Source organism: Chiloscyllium plagiosum, chromosome 36 (assembly GCF_004010195.1).
Source record: "Chiloscyllium plagiosum isolate BGI_BamShark_2017 chromosome 36, ASM401019v2, whole genome shotgun sequence".
In the NCBI taxonomy this organism is placed as follows: Eukaryota; Metazoa; Chordata; class Chondrichthyes; order Orectolobiformes; family Hemiscylliidae; genus Chiloscyllium; species Chiloscyllium plagiosum.
This window is the reverse complement of record NC_057745.1, coordinates 15,484,644-15,505,636: the sequence shown is the minus strand read 5'-3', so window position 1 is coordinate 15,505,636 and position 20,993 is coordinate 15,484,644. Positions and strand designations below refer to the sequence as shown.

The following is a 20,993-nucleotide window of genomic DNA, read 5'->3' as shown; positions in this document are numbered from 1 at the left end:
ACTTCCTATGAAAAGTGCACATCGGAGTGCACATCGATGGCCTTGAACCCAACCACCCCGTAGCCCAACACTTTAACTCCCCCTCCCACTCCACCAAGGACATACAGGTCCTTGGACTCCTCCATCGCCAGACCATGGCAACACGACTGTTGGAGGAAGAGCGCCTCATCTTCTGCCTGGGAACCCTCCAACCACAAGGGATGAACTCAGATTTCTCCAGTTTCCTCATCTCCTGTTCCTTGGATGCTGCCTGACCTGCTGCACTTTTCCAGCAACACATTTTCAGCTTTGAAAATAAATAGCTTGTTTCGAGGCTAAATGCCATAATTGTATTTGCTGCAAGTCTGAACCAATAATTTAGTTTGTATCATGGTTGATCTTAGTGGAAGTAAGTTTTATTTTTATTCATTCATGGTGTTTGGACTTTGCTGGCTGGGCCATTGTCCTTAGCGCTGGTGAACTTTCTTCTTGAACCACTACAGTGCTATTAGAGTAGGACTTCTAGGATTTTGACCCAGTGACTTTTAAAGAACTGTCATGCTGTGAACAAATGGGAGTTCATTGAGTAAATTCTCAAAGCTGATGTTACATTCCAGCTACTCGTTGCATCCTCTTGAAGTTTTGCACTTGTAAATTCGAAATGCACTTTAAAGTTGAAGCCTAATCCCCTGATAAATCAAACAATCAGCACATTTGTCAAGTGGTATGCAAGGTCCGTGATGAACCTGTTTTGATTGTTTCCTGTGCCACTTGCACACTGACAATAAATTATTTTGTAACATTTGTGAGCCATTGTTCAGTGTTCTTTTTGAGTTCTTGTTATTTGTGCCTTGTTCCTATACAAAACTGATGTTTGAAATGACTGCTGTTATTTTTTTCTTGAATTTGATTTCCTGTGTTTTGTTACATGTTAATGTTATAGTAATTATTAAAAATGTGTTCATGGGTTGTGAGCGTCACTGGCGAGGCCATTATTTTATTGCCCATCCCTAATTGTCCTGGAGAAGCTGGTGGTGAGCTGTCTTCCTGAACTGCTGCAGTGTGTGTGTGTGCATATGTTGGGGAAGTTAATGATGTGGGTGGAGCTGTTCGGACACTCACATTAATGTTGTTTGTTAATGTAAGGGGGAGGCAATGGCCAAGTAGTCTAATCGCTGGACTATTTATCCAGGGACCCAGATAACATTCTGAAAACCTGAGTTCAAATCCCGCCTTGGCAGATGGTGGAATTTGAATTCAATAAATATCTGGAATGAAGTATTTAACGATGACCATGAATCCATGTCAGTTGTTGGAAAAGCCCATCACTAATGTTGTTTAGGAAAGGAAACATACCATCCTTCCTTGGCCTGGCCTACATGTGACTCCAGACCAACAGCAATGTGGTTGACTCTTAACTGCCCTCTCGGCAATTAGGGATGGGCAATAAATGAGGGTGAGGCCAGCAACACCCTCATCCCGTGAAATGAGTAAAGGGATAAAAAGGGCAAGGGATGCACGTTAAGGGAAGAAATCTGTGAATTTCTGATAAAAGTTTGGATGTTATAATTTCCAGGTCTTGCATTTGTGGTTCTTTTTAAGCATTCTATGTTTTAATGGCATGATAAGTTATTGCATGACTGACTTTTTAGGTGATTTATGAAAATGATAGCAAGCACTTTCACACAGTGAAATTGCACACTAAGTCATTGGAAAATAAAGTGTGAGCCGAGACAGTGAATATTGCCAACTGACTTGACCACAGAAGTGAAGGTAAAGAACCACAGCTAAGCACAATGCTCTTGCCAAACACCCAGGCCTGCATTTGCAGATGCGATTGTCGTAATGTGATCAGCAATAGGAGCTTTTTCTTAACCTAATTTGACGTTGAATCTAGTTGTATCACTGTCATCACCACTTCATTAATATCTGCATGCAGTGTATTTAACTGCAGTCATTGGGACTGTTGTTCGTGACTTTTTAACATGCTCCATGTAATATTACAGAGGAATAATTGTACAAATATTTCTGCAGGCTTTTTCACACACAGTTTTCAATCATAATATAGCTGGGAGCTTTGTGAATCTAATAGATGTGCCCTTTTGTGGAGGAGGAGAATGTGTGCTCTCCAAGATTCTATAATATTGATACTTTTAAGTGGGATATTCTGGGTACGTTTTCAAAAAAGAAAGAAGGTAATGGATTTTAGGTGTAGGGGAGTCGTATCTTTCCGAAAAGATAGTTTTGAATGTTCTGTTTATGATAGGCAATCCTGTTCTCATTCATTTTCCGCACATCTGTTTAAACATGAATTTTCAGTATTAAGACTAAGTTATTCAATATTTGTGGCATTGCAACCAAATCTGATGTCTTTACGCATTAAGCATGTGTGCTGATCTGTACGGGTTAATGATTAGTCGAGCTGCTAAAATTAGAAACCGTGACATTGGAGATAAGAAAGCAAAAAATTGATGAGGTGCTGGCTTCTGATCCCTATAGAGATGACTTCAAGAAGTAAAGCTGAGATGACCCATGCAGGCATCATCAGGAATGAGGCCTGTAGAGAGAGGAGGAGAACCTCTTCTAGGTCGGCTGTAGAGAGAAGAGGAGACTCACTTTTGTCTGGGATGTCCATTACCCTTGGGCTCCCAGGTGGGCAATGGCCACTTTGGTAATGTACTGAAGATCAACAACTGCAGTTGCAACCCAAACCAGAGAGTCAGCTTCTATATAGGCAATAAGGAGCTGTTAATACTGACCTGGCAATTCTCTATCAGCCACACCCTCTTAATATGAAAACCTGTGCATGATGTACAATTCCTGACCAATTAGCGTGCCACATTCAAATTACTGTCTCCTTTTACTCCCTTTCTTGTTGGTCTCTACTTTTTAAGGTTCTTGATACTGAGAAGTAATTTGTGACCTGTTATTTTGTAGCCTTCTGGCACAATGGTAGGGAATGATGACAAGCCTTTGCAATCAAATCTGTTCTAGAATTAAAATAACGCCCAGTCCCAGCACAATATCTTGTCTGTTTCCCATCAGGGTTACAGTGGTACACAGTGGCTTGTTTAATTCATTTCCTCTCCCTCTTATACCAGCTGGAGAATTTGAATTTTTGTTTTAGTAATATTTTGAAAAAGGTAAATTATAAAGATGAATAATTTGAGAGAAATCCTAGATTAACTTTCAGCACCAGTAAATGTTAATATTTAAATGTAGTGAAGCAGGAAAGGGGGTGTCTTTTATTCACAGAGACTCAGTCTTGAATTGAAGTGGTATTTTTCAGGGTCATTCACTTGCGTAGTACCAGCTGAGCCTATCCTCTGGGACGTGACGTAATCACCAGGCAGGGCTCTTGTGGTCTGCTACGAGGCTGAACAGCTTGTGAAATCCTGTCTTTGTCATCACAGTGAAGCTCTGAAAGGGTTACGCAAACTTGATGGTTGGGAACCAGCAAGAGAGCAATGATAATTCGGCATTTTCTGCAGCACATAATCCTGCTCTTGTCATCTGATGGGTACAAAGCTAAATTTATCATGTCCTTGCAAACAGCCTGTTCCCTTGTGCTCATTTGGATGATGGGAATGTTGTTTTAGGGCTATGTATAAAAGACTTCATTCACCTAGTAATGTTGTGTTCGCTTCTCGCGTCACGATTGTGACCTTGTTTCCTGTGTGTTTTATGGAGGAGGGGTTATCATGTACTTCAATATTTTACAAGTAAATTGTTCCATTTTATTAGTGAGAAGGCTGCAGTCCACACATCCTCCTTGTGTGTACCTGGCATCTATATAAGCAGAAAATATTCCCAACACATATTACATGATTGAGGGGATTTTCAGATGGATTGGGATTTTGTGTATGTGAAAGTAAGTACTTATTCTGTCATTTTATGCACAGTCCAAAATATGCTTGGTTTTACAATTGGGTCCACAGTTGGATTTTGTTCGATTGCCAAATTTAATTTAATGTTGTCAGACTTCCAATTCTATGTAGCCAGACTGGGAATAAAATTAGGTTCTGAAATGTCAATTGGAGAAAAGGGTACATGGGGAAGATGAACATCACTTGTTAAATAACCAGTTGCTTTGCTGCCAGGATAACAATGACATGTTGCAGAAGAATCCTTTTTTTTTTCTGTTTTTTTTTTAATTAAAACAACAATAATGTTTGCATTTTCAAACCTAATGTACTCTCCATTGGGTAGAAATCATACTAAAGGTTGTAGGAATACTTAGTGATTGTAGCAGCTGGCAATGGAGGATAGTTTTCAGAACTTGAACAAGCTTGACCAATCTAAAGTTCTGTCAGAGGTCTAAAATTTCAATTTATCTACTGTATTTTGATGAAACATTCAACCAAAGTCTTGTCTGTTAGTTAGTATTTAACGAGCAACATGGTGGCTAGTGGTTAGCATTGCTGCCTCACAGCGCCAGGGACCTGGGTTTGATTCCACCCTCAGTCGACTGTCTGTGTGGAGTTTGCACATTCTCCTCGTATCTGCATGGGTTTCCTCCCACAGTCCAAAGATGTACAGGTTAGGTGGATTGGCCATGCTCCATTGCCCATAGTGTCCAGGGATATGCAGGCTAGGTGGGTTGGCAATGGGAAATGCAGAGTTACAGGGATATGATGGAGGACTGGGACTAAATGTGATGCACTGCAGAGGGTCAGTGTGGGCTCGATGGGCTGAATGGCCTGCTTCCACACTGTAGGGGGTTCTATGATAATTCTATGCTTTACAATCTTGTGCACAGTTTTAAAAAGGTGTGGAGTTTTCCTCTGTCATTTCCTCTGTCAGTCGATATAAACCAAAAAAGAAGATCTGGTTATTTGTCTCATTTGCTTTTGGTTTATGCACAGCAAGATCCCACTATCTGCTACATTTGTTTGTACACCAACAGTGATTACATTTGGGTATGAAATGGTTTGGAGTATGATCAATTCAAGTTCTGTCTGGCAGCAACAACAGCAAAAAGAAAACACAATTTCTTCCTGTACACCGAGTGTGACCATCTTTACAGTCTCAGGGAATCAACACATTGACATTAATATACTGTGAACCTCTGAGTGGTTGTACTATGTATTTATAAGTGTAGTTTTGGCCTTTACTCCTCCACCAAGGGATTATCCTACACTCCTAACAAAATTGTTAACCTTTTAGTGGACCTACAATATAGATTGAAAAATGTGTTGCTGGAAAAGCGCAGCAGGTTCAGGCAGCATCCAAGGAGCAGAAGGGCTTATGCCCGAAACGTCGATTCCCCTGCTCCTTGGATGCTGCCTGACCTGCTGCGCTTTTCCAGCAACACATTTTTCAGCTCTGCTCTCCAGCACCTGCAGTCCTCACTTTCTCCTACAGTATAGATTGTCCACATAGACTGCAAAGTTGTATCTATTATCGTATACCTAATACATGAATTTTGGTTATTGTATCTGTAACTGGCAGAGAGATCCGTGTCATCCTTTTTTTTTGTACTCTGTTTTGACCCCGGCATTGGATAGTTTTCCGAAATTCTATCGAGTGGCTTCCAAAGTATGTTAACCAGCAACACCGCCTGTTACAGGACTGTCCGTTGACAGTCCTCCTTTGCTCAATTGTGTTCAATGCATTGGTAACTCAGTACTACAGAATTTTTCTGTTGAGGATTAAATTGCATTGATTCCCTCCATTTGTCCTTGATTACTAACTCAATGTAGTTGACCTTGTTTGAATCTGTTGGAGGTGGCAAACTGATTTGACAGTGACCTTTCCAACAGTGTATTTATAGCACAGGCTTGATGTCAGTGGTTTTGGCTTTGCATTGACATTAAACTTTGGGAATATAGGATTCAAATGTCCTCTGTCACCATCACCTCCAAAGAATCTAAATTAGCTTTTTTCCCTCAGATTCTGATCCTGAATTCAGTCTGCCGGTGTACTATGCCTGAAATAAATCCTGTTTTAGTAAATCAGCAAATTATAGTGTGAAACCAGAACACGAAGTGCTGAGGAAACTCAGCAGGCCTGGCAGTATCTGTAAAGAGAAAAACAGAACATTTAATGTCAGATAAAGGATTACTGGATTTGAAACGTTGAATCCATTTATCTTGCTAGAGATGCTGCCAGACCTGCTGAGTTTCTCCACTTCCTGTTCTGTTTCAGATTTCCAGGTCCACAGTCCTTTATTTTGCGGACCAGTGTGTTCAGTTTTTATTCAGGCCTAAAGTTTTCAATGTGAGAAATGCAATACTTCAACCAAACGTATTTTTATGTCGAATAGCACACCAAGTTCTTTCCTTTTTTTATACGGAGGGTTCCTGACAAATATTCTGAAATTGTATTTATTTCGACATTTCCCTCAAATTTTTATCTGAAATTAGTTTAGATTCCTAATATGTTTGTAAGCGTTGTGTATTTAAACAGTGTGAAATCAGTGTTGTTATGTAATGTTTTCATGTAAATATGAAATAAAATGTTGGACATCTGCTTTAAACATTTTGCATATCCACGGGGAGTTGTTAATCTTTAATAATTCTACTGAGCTCTGTGTGGTCTGCTTTGCTCTAATAATAAAGGAAGCAATGGAGGGTCATTGTTAAGTTACCACCGAAACACTGGCTATAGGTTCTCCAGGCAAAAAATGGTACTCTTTAAGTAAATCATTTCATTATTAATCATGCTTTGTATTGATCAGGACAACTAGTCAAGCATGTTGTCAAATGGGTGGCCATACTCTTCAAAATTTACAATGGATTGAAAATCGTTGTTTCAAGGATAACTTGGGTAGAGAAGTACATGTGAATGTATTTAAGTCCCTTGTCTTAGGACTGCTTTAGAATAGTTTCCATTTTTCTCAGTTTTATAGAGGCACTTTTCTACCCTTTGCCCCCATCTCTCTGTACCCTTGACCCCTCACAACCTTTGGTTCATTGCCATTCTTGTATCTCTGCTTTTCCACACTATTACATTGGGACCTTGCTCCAGCTGTTTATCTTCAACATGTCTGATCCTAGATGCCATCTGATGGCCAAGGAATCAATTTGTTTTCCAGTAATCGGCTATTATTGAATTTGATCTCAACTACCAAGATCTGGTCCGGTTGCCGTCTTGTTTCCTGCAGCATTGCTCAAACTCCAAACAAAGTGGCAGGATGGTCGGATGAGGGGACAGCACTTGTGGTCTCATATTCTGCCTTTTATGTTCTCAGTGTTTCAAAGCACTTTACGACCAATTCAGTTCTTTTAAAATGTTGTCACTCCTGTGATGTCAGGGAATCTAGTTACTGATTAGCACTCAGCAAGATCCTGCAAATATCAATAAGATATATGCCCAGATGATCTGTTTTGATGATGTTGGCTTATTCTTTTGTTCAGCAGGATGTGGGCCTCAGCGACCGGAGTCTGTCCTGATAGCCCTCGGGATGTTGGTGGTGTGGTACCTTCTTGATGGGTTCAGTCCAAGGCTGGGGATGTGTGTGTGTGTGTGTGTGTGTGTGCACTCATAGGTACACCCATGCTGCAGTTAAGAAGGGAGTTCCATGGTTTTCACCCAATGACAGTGCAGAGGAGCTTGTTGGTAGTGGTATGTCCATGCACCTGCTGCCCTTGTCATTCCAGAGGTCAAGGGTGCAGGTTTGCAAGGTCCTAAATAAGGAGGGTTCAACAATGGCCAAGCCAGAGGGAGATTTCCCTTGGTCTTTGAATGGTACCACTGGAACATTTTTACAGTGAGATGAGAGTACAGAGGTTTATTGCCTCACCTAAAGACAATATATCCTTCAATGAGCTGCAAATACTGCACAGGAAAGTCAACTGAGATTATGTTCCAGTCCTTGAGTGAGGCTTGAATTCTCAACCCTCTCATCTGGTTGCAAATGCTCCCACTGAGGCAATATTGACGCATCTCAGATCTTGAGGATGACTGGGACGCATGCAGCTGAATTACAACTTGGGACAGCCTTGGTGAGTTACAAGCAGATATTGGGTCTGAGGTGCAGATGGTTGATTTGAAGGGCATAATTTTAGTAGACTGTGCGTGTGCCATATAAAGTTGATTTTTAACAACTTGAAAAGAAATTTAGCATTGTTTTGACCCTTATTCTGTCTTGGTTGATGTATGTCTTGAACCTGTAATTCCCCTAATCAGGAGAATGTTGTTAAATCATCATTAAACTGTGACCAAAGGTTAACTAATATTTAAATATATATTACCCTGTCCGACCACAGTCTAGGTAGTTAACTGAATTGACCATTTTTAGTCTCCCTTTCAGACTCCCCAGGATGACATGAGAATCCTGGAACTAATACTCAGTTTAAACCCTGCCCCTGTGAATCACGTGGGGATTTATTTTATAACCTGTTAAAGTTGCTACATAAATGTACATTCTAGTGCACCATGTCACAGTAGTACTTTGGCTAAAACATGGAGGAACAGTTGTCCTTGAGGATCTTCTGCAACCAGATTTTAAGCTGCTACCTGGGAAATGTACAAGCTGGTCTGAACCCCTCCCAGAGGCTCCAACCTAGGTCCATAGTCTGTGATTCTGGGAGATGGAGTGAGTGCGATCATTGACTCTCATCCTCTCCCTATATTAAAAAAAAGTGTGACCCACCTTTAGCAATCTTCACCAAGATGGGAATGTGGTGCATGTCTGACTGTGTCTTTGTAACTTGGTTATATAGAATCAGAAACTACACATGGAGGCATACATGGTTTCTAGTACGCTATGTGGAGGAAATATATAATTGTTTTTGTATTAGCTAAAATTGTATGCCAGAATGAAACGTGACAGCAAAACAATGGTAGATATATGAACTCACACCAGTGTGTAATTGTTTTAGCCAAGAGCTGAGTCAACAAGAATGGAAGCTATGTAGAGGAAACATATAATTGTTTTTGTATTAGCTAAAATTGTATGCCAGAATGAAACGTGACAGCAAAACAATGGTAGATATTACGGGCAAATAGATAAGATGTTGTGAGGGGCTGAAGTTAAGCTAGATACACCTGTACAAACAGTAGGTATAGATATCTTTATCCCACTTTTACAGAAACACAGGAACAAACCCCAATTAAAAGGGCTTAGTGATAAGATGCTGTGAGGGGCAGCACACATGGAGGGAGTAGATAATGGTAAGCAAAGGATGGGATGAGGTCAAATGGCCTTGAGGTCAGAAATAAGCATTTTGTCACAGACAAGGCCGGATAAGGCAAGAGATAAACAGGGGTAATGGGGCCAGTCTTAGGGAAGTGGAGGATGTAAACGGGGGAGGAGCAATGTAAAACAAAAGAAACCAAATTATATAAATATTGTGAATGAATTGAATTTGGGTTGTGTATGTCCTCTGCCTTATAGGCACTGGACATCACACCCACTTGCAAGTGTGAAATAAATGACACTACTGATTCAGATCTTGTCTCGCACTGAAATTATTGAAGTGAGTGAGCTTTGTTTCTCACAACAACCATGTGCTTCAACAATCGTATATTTCTCTTAATGTATCACAAGGTGTTTTAACAGTGAAACTTTTGAGAGCGCTTCTAGTTTATCTATTGGGGTTAGTATGTGGAAGTTTTCTAAGGCATGTATTTAGCTATTTTCTGACTGCTGCAAGATATCCAGCTTCTGGTGCTCTTGCTGTGAAATAATGAGTATCTTAAAGCTGTCTAGACAGGATTCCTACCTCATGGAGCACCACACATTCCATTCTTAATCAGGTGTGGTTTGAGTAGGACTGTGATCTGGCAAATGGCCATTCTCAACGTTTGGATTCCAATTTGTTTGCCTTACTTGCTTTTTCTAATAAATGCTTGTTTGATGGTTGAGATGGACTTTATGTAGAAATAGCTGTAAGTGTCTGAGACCACTGTATCTAGGAATAGGTCATTCAGCCTTTCAAACCTGTTCAACTGCCCAATTAAAGTGTCATCCCTATATCCCAAACTCCATCTACTTGCTTTGTTCTGGAGTAGGTATCACCCCTGGTCCTCTTCACTAAAAGAGGCCATGTTGTTGTTCTAAGAATACATGGGAGTTCTTTTGGGTCCTGTGTTTTATCCGTCCCTTTTCAACTTACCCCAAGTCTGTGCAAGTGCCTAGTTATCACACTGCTGCTATGTGATCTTGCTGTGCACCAAACGTTATTCAGTCCGAATCAGTCAGTACACTTCAAAAATAATTCACAGCTCGAACTGAGCAATTCTGAGTGCGTGAAATGCATGATATAGATTCAAGTTTATTCATTCGGTCTCTCTTGGTGTGATACTTAGTGTAAAAAAAGGAACATCTGTTTCTACATGCTTTGCACTTTCTTTTCCTCATGTACTTTTACCCATATTTCTAAATGCAGCAACTTGATTTTCTTTTTAACCTGTTCGTGGAATGACAGTATGGTTGGCAAGGCCATCCTGAATTTTCCCCAGGGAGCATAGTGGTGAACCCCTGGAGTCACTGGTGAGGTACAGGGTGTTCTGGTATTTTGGGCCAGAGATAAAGAAGGAATGATGATACAGGAACAGGAGGAAACCATTTCGCCCCCCGAGTCGCTTTTGCCATTCAAGTGAGATTGTGGCTGATCTGTGACTTAATACCTTCAGTTTTAAATGCAAGTATTGCCATTGCAGGAGAGAGTTCTGAGCATGTACTGGACCTTGTATGAATGCATGCTCCCCCGTTTCACTCCTGAAGCATCTGGCTCTAGGTTTTTAAATTATGTTCCACAGTCTGAGCTAAGACAGTGTGTGAATTGGAGGGTGAGATGGAGGCAGTCCTACACATCTACGCTGCTATGCTAGGTGGTAGATGTTGCAGTTTTCAAATGCTGTCTATGTACTCAGGCACTTGTTGAATTGCATTCTGTTGATGCCCCGATGTGCTGGTGGTGGTGGAAGTTAATGTTTATGCAGCAAGGTGCTGAATGTTTGGAATGGTCTTGAGCTTTCTGAGTTGGAGTTGCACTCATCCAGGCCTGTGGTGACTATTCTATCTTATTCCTGACTTGTGCCTTGTGGATGGTGGACAAGCTTTGGGGAGTCATTGTAGAATTCCTTGCCTCTGGTTCTTATAAACACAGTAATTAGTACTTGGAAGAATTCAGTTCCTCGTCAATGATAATTCCTAGGATGATAGTAGTGAGGGATTCAAAGTTGGCAATAGATTGAATCTCAGAGTTGGTTAAACTCATTCCCTCTCTGTCTGTCTGTCTGTCTGTCTCTGTCTCTCTCTCTCTCGTCATCCCCTTGGGTAACATTTTCTTGTCTTGAGGGCCAGTATATTTGGATTTAAAAAACGTTTACTTTTATGTAGTTTTCTGCGCTGTTGTTATATATTGTTGCACACTCTGTTTAAAAAAATATACTGTCACTGTATATTGTTCCTGCACTGGCCTTTGACAATTTTATTCTGCAAACCATTTATATAAATACAACATTGCACTGAAACTTTAATGAACACAATTTATCTCTAGGCTTTGCCATTGGCAGTGGTTATGTTTCCTTTTTGAAATCATCAAAAGATGAAACGATTGGGAGAACAGATCTTTCAGGCATAGTTGATGGGAGCTGCAAAGTTACCTTCCAGTGACAGTGCTAGTTATTAAATTTTTTAAAGACAAGTGGGAAATAAAATGAAGCGCTCACATTAGGAGAATCTATTTCTGTTGGAAAGCGAATCAATAACTAGTGCAAATATATTAAGGAAAATGGAAGAGACAGAAGTGAGACCAGGAAAACTGGTCTTCATTTGGAATGTGCTGTCTTAAACGGTGATGCAAGTCTGATTCAGTAGTAATTTTCAAAAGGGAATTGGCTGTAGCTATATACTTGTCGGGGAGAAAATTGGAACTGCATGGGTTTGAGTTCATTGCTTTTTCAAAGAACCAGCACAGGCACTGAATGATGAACTATGAAACATTTGAAAGGAATATTTCAAAAGGCGTGGGATAAGGGCAGAATGTCTCCGCAAATGAAATTGTCTGCATTCTATGATTTTGAGATGTGCATACTGCTTTAATTTCAACCATAAGAAATGAAAAGCAACCAGTTAATTCTGCTGCACATCTCTCTGGTGCATCAATGAGCACTTTTTAAATGTTTCACTAAACCAATAATGGCCAAGCAGCACAGTGTATCAAACAGGTAGGTTGGGGATATCCTGTTGTTTGATTACTTGTGGCAATGCAGCAGTAAAATGCAGATTCTGCTGCCTTTTAATGCATTTGGCAAAGATTTTTAATGAATTTGTGCATAGGGAGTGTTGCAACATTTTGTTGCAGTGAAGTGAATGCAAGACTTTACTGAAGTCTTGAGATTTACCTGGATTCCTGTTGGCCTGTGTAAGATTGAGTTAAGTTTCTGAATTGAGGTGTAGGGAAAGATTAAGCAGAAAGAAGTACATTTATACAGCAGAATTTATTGCCTGTTATTCTTTGAATTCCAAATATTTTGGTTTGTGTTATACTTGTGGCATATGTGAAATTAACTGCTTCTTGGAGTGCAGTTGTCATTCGTATATACCTGCATGAAACCATGATTGCATATCTGAAATAATTATTGGTTGCAGAGTGAATTGGCATATTGTGTGGCCTTGCTAAAAATGTCTCATGAATATAAGCTTCTTTCCCTTTGACTATTTGTTCCTAGTCAGAAAGTATTTCAATAGTTTATGCACTCGGTGAGGAATTTTTGTGCTTGTTTCCTGTGGTTGCTGTAGGAAATAGAGGTGAAGGTGCAGCTTGATGCTAAAGATTGGTTTATGTCAATGGTTTTCTCCCTGTGCGTTGAGCCATTCTGTATGAAGTCGGCATTGAATATAGACTTGGTGACCAGTATTCAAGGGAAAAGAAAGACTCTCATTTAATTAACACCATTCATGACCACACTGGGCACTTTCTGTCCAATGACATACTTTTGAGGTCTAATCTGAGAATCATTGCAGCAAATTTAAATATGGCAAACTCTCACAATTAGCAACGTGATTTTCAAATATTTATCAATGGAATGAGGTGTTTGCTGACTAGACTATCATTAATTGCCCATATCTAATTGCCCAGATTATTATGGGCCTGGAGTCGCATATAGGTCAGACCAGGAAAGAGTGGCAGGTTTCCCTCCATGATGATGTTAATTAGTGAGTAAGATGGGTTTTTATGACAATTGATAGTAATTTCATGGGTGCCATGAGTCTAGCCTTTTTATTCTAAATCTTTTTAAAAAATATATATGTCATGAGTTGGGTTGGAGGTTGGAACACTGCCTCTCGGAACATCAGCCTGGCCTCTGGATTACTAGCTCAGTGACATTACTACTATGACACTGTCTTCCCATGGCTATATATTTGGATTTTTTTGTGAGGGAGGTGTTGGTTAAGAGAGAAACATTGGCCATGAAATGGGAGCCAGCTCCCTTGCTATTCTTTGAGCACAAGACAGAGGATCATTTATTTTCAACTGAGCAGGGAGCTGGGACACCGTTTAACTGAAAGATGGTACCTCTGCCAGTGCAGCACCCTGTTGGTAGTGCTAGTGGACCTGGAACATTGTGACTCAGAGGCAGGTATTCTACCAGCTGGGCTGCAGCAGACAGTAAGAAAGGGGGAGGTGTCCCAAGTTGCTCTGATTCAGCCAAAGAATGGCCAGTGTGTTGTACCTTGATTTCCAATCTGACTAAAACAAAATGGGTTTTAAATGAGAGAGATCTGTGCCATGTGATTCCATATTCTTGGTGTTCAAGTATCAGTAATCTCCCTTTCTGAAATGCTCGGAAAGTTGGCCCCAATTTAATCGGCTGAAAGAAACCAGGCCATGATAAGGGGTTAGATCTCATCGTGAGAAATGCTAATGATACACTACATACATCATAGGACTAGATGCAATGCCACATGATCTTAAATGAAGTTAATGTTTTCCTTTTTCTCAGCAGACATGGTTAAAATTCTTTAGCAGCATGATGAGACTAAGAATATGCATAAAGCAGAGACTGGTCCAGCATTGACGCATATTGGTTTTGTTTCTAACAATCTGCTGGTAAAGTTGCCTTTCTGCACTTATACAGAGCTATGCCATGTTGCACACTATCGTGTTTTCAACCCAGCAGACTGTTATCTGTATCATCAGACTTCTCTCTATCATTAGACTGACTCACCAGGACTAACAGGATTAACTGCATGATAAAATTAAAAGTACTTCTGAATCAGGATGCAGTAATTGCCTGCAATAAAGCTCTATGACACCTCAAAGTGACTCCCACATTATAACCTCCAAAGGGCAATGCCCAGTTTTCAGCACAATACGGCAGGATCCTGATGTGGTAGGTCTGTAGTAGGTTTGTCATGTTTCCATCCATCCTTTGGTAAATTAGGACTTAGAAGTAAAGGAAATAAGAACTAGTGTAGGCGTTTGCCACCTTCAAATCTGTTCCTTCACTGATTTAGATCAAGGCTGTTCTTCCATATCATCTTCATCTTCCCATTCTATATCCATGTTTCTCAACTCATTCAGCAATCTATTTGAAAATACTCAGCACCAGAACACTCTATGGTGGAGGATTCTCCGTACTTGGAATAGCAGTCCTAAATGGCCAGTCACTTATTTTGCAACATTTTCTGGATCCTAAACTCAGGGCAACCGTCTCCCGGCTTATACCCTGACAAGTTCCTTTGAGTGTTTCAATAAGATCATTGCTCATTTATCTAAACTCCAGAGAACATAAGCCTGGCCTACTCAATCTAGCTGGACAGTATCTTCAATTGCAGGAATCATAGTGGTCTATAGCATGAAAAATGACCCTATAGCCTACCAAGTCTGCGCTGGTCAGTCAGTCTCGTAAAACCTTAGTGTGCTGCCTCCAAGGCCTGTGTGCCATTTCTTCAGTAAGGAGATCAAAACTCTTCACAGTAGTCTCACTGTATTCTCATCTAGGCGCTATATTTTCAGGAAAACTTCTTCATAGTCCAATCCCTTTGTAGTAAAAGCCAACTTACCCATTACTTCCCTAATTAAAAGCTGCGCTTGTATATTAACTGTCTATGATTCTTATTGAGAAAAGAAGACATGCTGTCTAAGCCTTTCACTTTGCATTCATCAGGACAGAATTGCAAGAATACCAAACATCAAACAAATCAACAGATTATACAGTCTGAGAGAAGAAGGTACTGATTAGTTGACAAGCAATTTCTAATTGGCAGAGTAGTTGTTGTGGAGAATGCACCAAGTAACAGTAGATTGCTTTTGCAAGGATTCCCGTGAATGCCAACATTTCCCACTATCTTCAGCGTTTAGAAATATTCTTATTTTTGTAATTATCTTCCAAAGTAAAGAACTTCAAACTTCTCCGCATTTTCTGTCCCAGTAATCTTTACCTGTTTAAATCCTTCTGTCCTGCTCACTGCATACTTTGCCATCTTATCAGTAAATTTGGATAAATTACTCTAACTCTTGGTTTCCTTATCCATATACTTTCCTGAAGAAGGGCCTGTGCCCGAAACGTCGAATCTCCTGTTCCCTGGATGCTGCCTGACCTGCTGTGCTGTTCCAGCAATAAAGTTTCAACTTTGATCTCCAGCATCTGCAGACCTCACTTTCTCCTTATCCATATACAGAACAACCTCGGTTATCCGAACATCAATTATCCAAACAAGATTTCAATGTCCTGTAAAAATGTTCAGTTATCTGAGCACTCAGTTATTCAAGCACAATACTCACCGCCTTTCTCATTCAGATAATCGAGGTTGTTCTGTAATTGATGTAAACTGTAAGTGGCTGAGGCCTAAGCGCTGATGCTTGCTGTATGCTATCAGTTAGACTGCCAACCTGAAAACACCCTGAGGCAGAGTATTTCAAAGTTGCACAATCCTCAGAAACACATTTCTCCTCATCTCTATCCTAAAAGAGTAACCCTGAATTTTAAAACTGAGGTCTGGAACCACTGAAAGGAGGAAACCACATTTCCATACCTGCCTGATCAAGACTGTTCAGGACAGATTTTCTGCCCTTTAACCAATTCTCCACTTTTCCTAATATTTAAGCTCGATCCCTTGATCTTGAACCTTCCAACCTAACATTTTATGAGGCAATTTATCAAATACCTTTTGAAAATCTAGATGTACAACACCCATTGGTGTCCCCCTCATCTATCTGGCCAGTTACAGTCTTTTAAATACACTCTTGGTAGACTGATCAAAAACAATTTTCTTTTTATTAATCTTTGACTCTCTGTTCCCTTTGTCACGTCCCTGATCACTTTCCCTTTTACAGATGCCAAGCAAACTGGTCTATCAATCTCCACTTACTCTCTTCCCTCCTTTCTCAAACTGCAGGATTACACATAGAGTTATAGTCATAGAGTTATACAGCACGGAAACGGGCAACTTGCCCATGTCAACTGAATATCCTAAATTAATCTAATTCCACTTACCAGCATTTGGCCCATATTCCTCGCAACCCTGCCTATTCACGTACCCATCCAGATGCCTTTTCAATGTTGAAACTGTACCTGGCTCCACCACCACCTCTGGCAGCTTATTCCATGATCACACTACATTCTGTGGAAAAAGTTGCCCCTCAGGAGTATCCTACCTTTCAAACTAGATTCTGGGGGTTTCTGGAAGTTGAGAACGAATGCACCCACAGTCTCTCCATCTACCTCTTACGGAAGCTTGGGATGTAGAGTATCCGGCCCAGCTGATGTACCAGACTGAAGTGCTGTCTTTGGAGATGCCACCTTTGTGAGGGGCAGAGGATATAAATACTGCAGTACAGCTATGAAGTGTGAGGGCACTGACTTTTTGTTGTCAAAATCGATGGTCATTCTCAGCCAATTTTTAAAAAGATTTAAAGATTAACCTTGTGTTTAAAAATCCCCATGTAAGTATCTTGTCTGCTTTCATAATAACTCACTCATCCCTTTCCACTGTGTCTACATGTCTGCGTGATTGTGCTGCAGTGGATGCTGCTACTTCTGTATATGTCTTGTGGGGCTCTACCGAAAATAACTCCCCTGTAGCACTTTATATTTTATTAATTGTACAGCGAGATCCTGGAGTGATAGACTGGAAAGACTTGATGAAGACAGGCTATTATTAAGGCATGTAGACTAAGAGCTCTGTGCTGGTCACATCACAGTCTAATGATTTTTCATGGCTCCTTGTAGGGGTGCTGGTCTCATGATAACACTGGTGTATAATGAAAAGGAGTGTCTTGTTTGCTGATTCATATGACCACTGCTCAAAAGATCATGAGATTAATCTGACAACGCAGACTCTTTCCAATTGGAAGGCCTTTTAGCTAACACTGAACATCACAGCTAGCCTGAGAATCCAGCCTTTTCGAGGTTTCCCAGTACAATTACATTCGCTTCCCTGCTTAGAAACTATTTGACTTTTTCTAATTGTTGTTAGTACTTCTCACGCATGAACTGAAGGAGATTTCGAAAAGCTCTTTGTTTTACACCTTCAGGAAGCAGTATCAGAAATGTTGAGAAATATAATGGTTTAAAAGCTGTGATGCATTCTGTTTGATTCTGTCGTGTGCCTTCCGCCTTACCTATGGGATGCTTGATCTCAGAAGCCAGACCAATGGAAGACTCACAATGATGATAAAGTAGGAAGAGATCTTTGCTTTTAAAACATTTCCTTTCTTGTTTGCCTGAATAACAAATCAAGTTTACAAGAATAAAGCACTTCCTTTCATTTATTCATGGGATATGGGCATTTATAATTGTCCCTAATTGCCCTTTGGAGATGGGGTAATCTACCTCCTTGAATAACTGACTCCCTTGTTTCAGATGGTTATGGATTTGGAAATCGATACAAACCAGAACCAGAAGGGATGGCAGGTTTTCTTCCCTGAAGGACTTTATTTAAAAAAAAAGACTATCCAGTTGCTTTTTAAAAGACAATTTTATTTAACTTTATTTTAGATTCCCCAGATGCCGTGGTGGGATTTGAACTCTTGGCCCTAGATAGTTAACTCATGCCTCTGGAATACAAGTCCAGTAACATAACCATTGTACCACCTTTCCACAATGGACTTCCCCAGTCTGTAGCTTAGCTGAGGCCTATCCAACTCTGCTCATCTTGTGGGTGCCAACTGGATAAGAATTCCATCAAACATTTACAATATTGAACAGATCCCCATAACTGAAACCCGCCCACTTTTGAAATGGAGACATATAATAATAACTGGCCAGTGTTTGTCAAGCAAGAGAAATACTAAACTGTAAATCAGATTAGTCATGTGCAAATTAGAGGAGGTCATGATTAAATTGTACAGCATTAGCTTAAAGCCAGGGAAATTGTGACCCAGTGGTTACCATTCATGAGCTGGATGGTTGGGTTTCGAATCACTTCAGGGCTTGATGGCCAAGGAAGGTGCATTCCATAACGTAGCCAAACAGATTAAATATCAACCTGCAAGTCCCGCCAGCTTATAAATGGCAGGCAATAAGAGCAAAAGAGGCTCCTAGTCAAGAGGAAAGAAAATTAGAAACTCTTCCATCTCTTTCCATAACTCCAGACCACAGCATACAAGTCAAGGCGTACAGTAACTCTGGCTCCTTGAGTGAACTGTACATCATTACCAGCAACATCTTCAAATCACAAGACCAGACCAGCGTCCCAGTGAGATGAGTACAGTCAAGAACCATTCAATTCGGTTGATTCTTAATTGTCTTGGATTGAATTAGGAAATGGAAGAAGCTTCCATCTTAAGTTCAGAGTGAACTTCAGTCCCTGTGTAAGATACAAGGGACACAGATTACATTGGGAAAAAGACAAATGTAAGATTGATGTCAAGGGATTCTGCACTTAGTGTGATCATCATTTGGACTGAATAATTTGGGTGCGGTAGTGGAGACACTCTTTGGCATTATGTCGGACGTTGTGATATGGGAAGTTTTATCTGGATATGCAAACTTGGTCAAATCATCTTCCAGTCGTTCTAGTAGTTTGTATTTTTTGAAAACAAGATGTCTGGAGAAAAGATACAAAAATGAAACATTGAGTTTCCAAGTGAAGTTACATATATTCAGGGCAGTGCAACTGATGATAATTCAAATAAAGGCAAAATGCTGTGAATGCTGGAAATCTGAAATAAAAACAGAAAATGCTAGAAATAGTCAGTATGAGTGGCAGCATCTTTGGATGGCGAAACAGGGGTCCAGTATGACAATGAAGATAATTGTGAAGAAGACTCCTACGAGACTGGGAGCTCTGTTTCTCTCTGCACAAATGCTGCCAGACCACCTGAGTTTCTTCACCACTCACTGTTTCATTATTGATGAAATTCAGCCCCTTTTTTCTTTACAGTTCGAAATGATGTGGTGGTTGAAATTTAATCTTTTTAGCTATGTTATCAGCAGGGGTTCATGCAGAGTATTACACAAACATCTAGCCCCTGCTCAAAATGGTAGATCCCTTGATATGGAGGTCTCAGAGGCAGATAAAACTGTTTGAGTAGTGATGTTAAATTATGGAATCTCTACAGGGCAGAAAGAGGCCATTCAAGCAATGGAATCTGCACTGATCTTCCAAAGTGCAGACCTGCCCAGACCCAGCCCACTACCCTATCCCTATAGCCATGCATTTCCCATGGCCAAGCCACCTAGCCTGCACATCTTTGGACTGTGGGAGGAAACTGGAGAATCCGGTGTATTAATAAGAGCCATTCTGATAAAGTATGCTCAGTTTGTACAGTCATTTTAATATATGGCTTTGAAACAGTCCTTTGAAATGGAATTTTTATTTTTCCTAACTTGCTTAAGAATTTATGAAATGGGGTGGCAGGAGGCCATTCACGGTGGCTCAGTGGTTAGCACTGCTGCCTCACAGCACCAGGGACCTGTGTTCGATTCCAGCCTCGGGTGACTGTCTGTGTGGTGTTTGCACATTCTCCCTGGGTCTGCGTGGGTTTCCTCCCACAATCCAAAGATGTGCAGGTTAGGTGAATTGGTCATGCTCAATTACCCATTGTTTAGGGATGTGTAGGTGAGGTGCATTAGTCAGGGGTAAATATCAGGTAGGGGAATGGGTCTGGGTGGGTTACTCTTTGGAGGATCGGTGTGGACTTGTGGGCCGATGGGCCTGTTTCACACTGGATCAATGGTGCTGGAAGAGCACAGCAATTCAGGCAGCATCGAGGAGCTTCAGCAAAATCGACGTTTCGGGCAAAAGCCCTTCATCCTGATGAAGGGCTTTTGCCCGAAACGTCGATTTTGCTGAAGCTCCTCGATGCTGCCTGAACTGCTGTGCTCTTCCAGCACCATTGATCCAGAATCTGGTTTCCAGCATCTGCAGTCATTGTTTTTACCCTGTTTCACACTGTAGGCATTCCAAGGATTCTTAGGCCTCCTCTGCCCTTCAGTAGAGTCCTGGCTGATCCTGCTTCTTGACAGCACCTTCCCATCCTACCCGTCTCCTGCTTTATTTCATTAATACTCAAGGTCCTTCTGCATGTTGTCTTGAATATACTCCAGGACTGAACAGCCATGCCTGTCTGCATTGGAGAATTCAAACGATTCATATACTTTGAGAGACTACATTTCTCACCTTAGTAGCTGATTCTTTACATGGAGACTGTGGCGCATAATTTTAAATTAAATCTCCCAGGCAAGGGTAGCATCTTCCCAGCATTTATTCTGCTTGGCACCTTCAGAGTGATAATTGATTTGATTGAATCAATTTTTATCTTTCTATATTCAAGTGAATGTAGCCCTTTGGCAGGCAATTGCCTTTCATCTGGATTGGAAATGTGTTGCTGGAAAAGCGCAGCAGGTCAGGCAGCATCCAGGGAACAGGAGAATCGACGTTTCGGGCATAAGCCCTCCTTCTTCAGGGACCGCAATTTCCCCCCTGACGTGGTCGACGATGCCCTCCACCTCATCTCTTCCACTTCCCGCTCCTCCGCCCTTGAACCCCGCCCCTCCAACCGCCACCAGGACAGAACCCCACTGGTACTCACCTACCACCCCAACAATCTCCATGTACAGCGCATCATCCGCCGTCATTTCCGCTACCTCCAAACGGACTCCACCACGAA

The 20,993-nt window shown here is 40.9% G+C and overlaps 1 protein-coding gene across 1 annotated transcript in view; it reads left to right on the top strand.

The window, feature by feature from the left end:
- The first annotated feature begins 242 nt into the window (after nucleotides 1–242).
- The window catches only part of myo5aa (myosin VAa), a 178,391-nt gene continuing 157,640 nt past the window's right edge, over nucleotides 243–20,993 (top strand). The window contains exon 1 of the mRNA XM_043677062.1: nucleotides 243–3,850. Within this exon, the coding sequence (XP_043532997.1) occupies nucleotides 3,824–3,850 (27 nt within the window). The 5' untranslated portion in view covers nucleotides 243–3,823. The remainder of the gene's footprint in view (nucleotides 3,851–20,993) is intronic.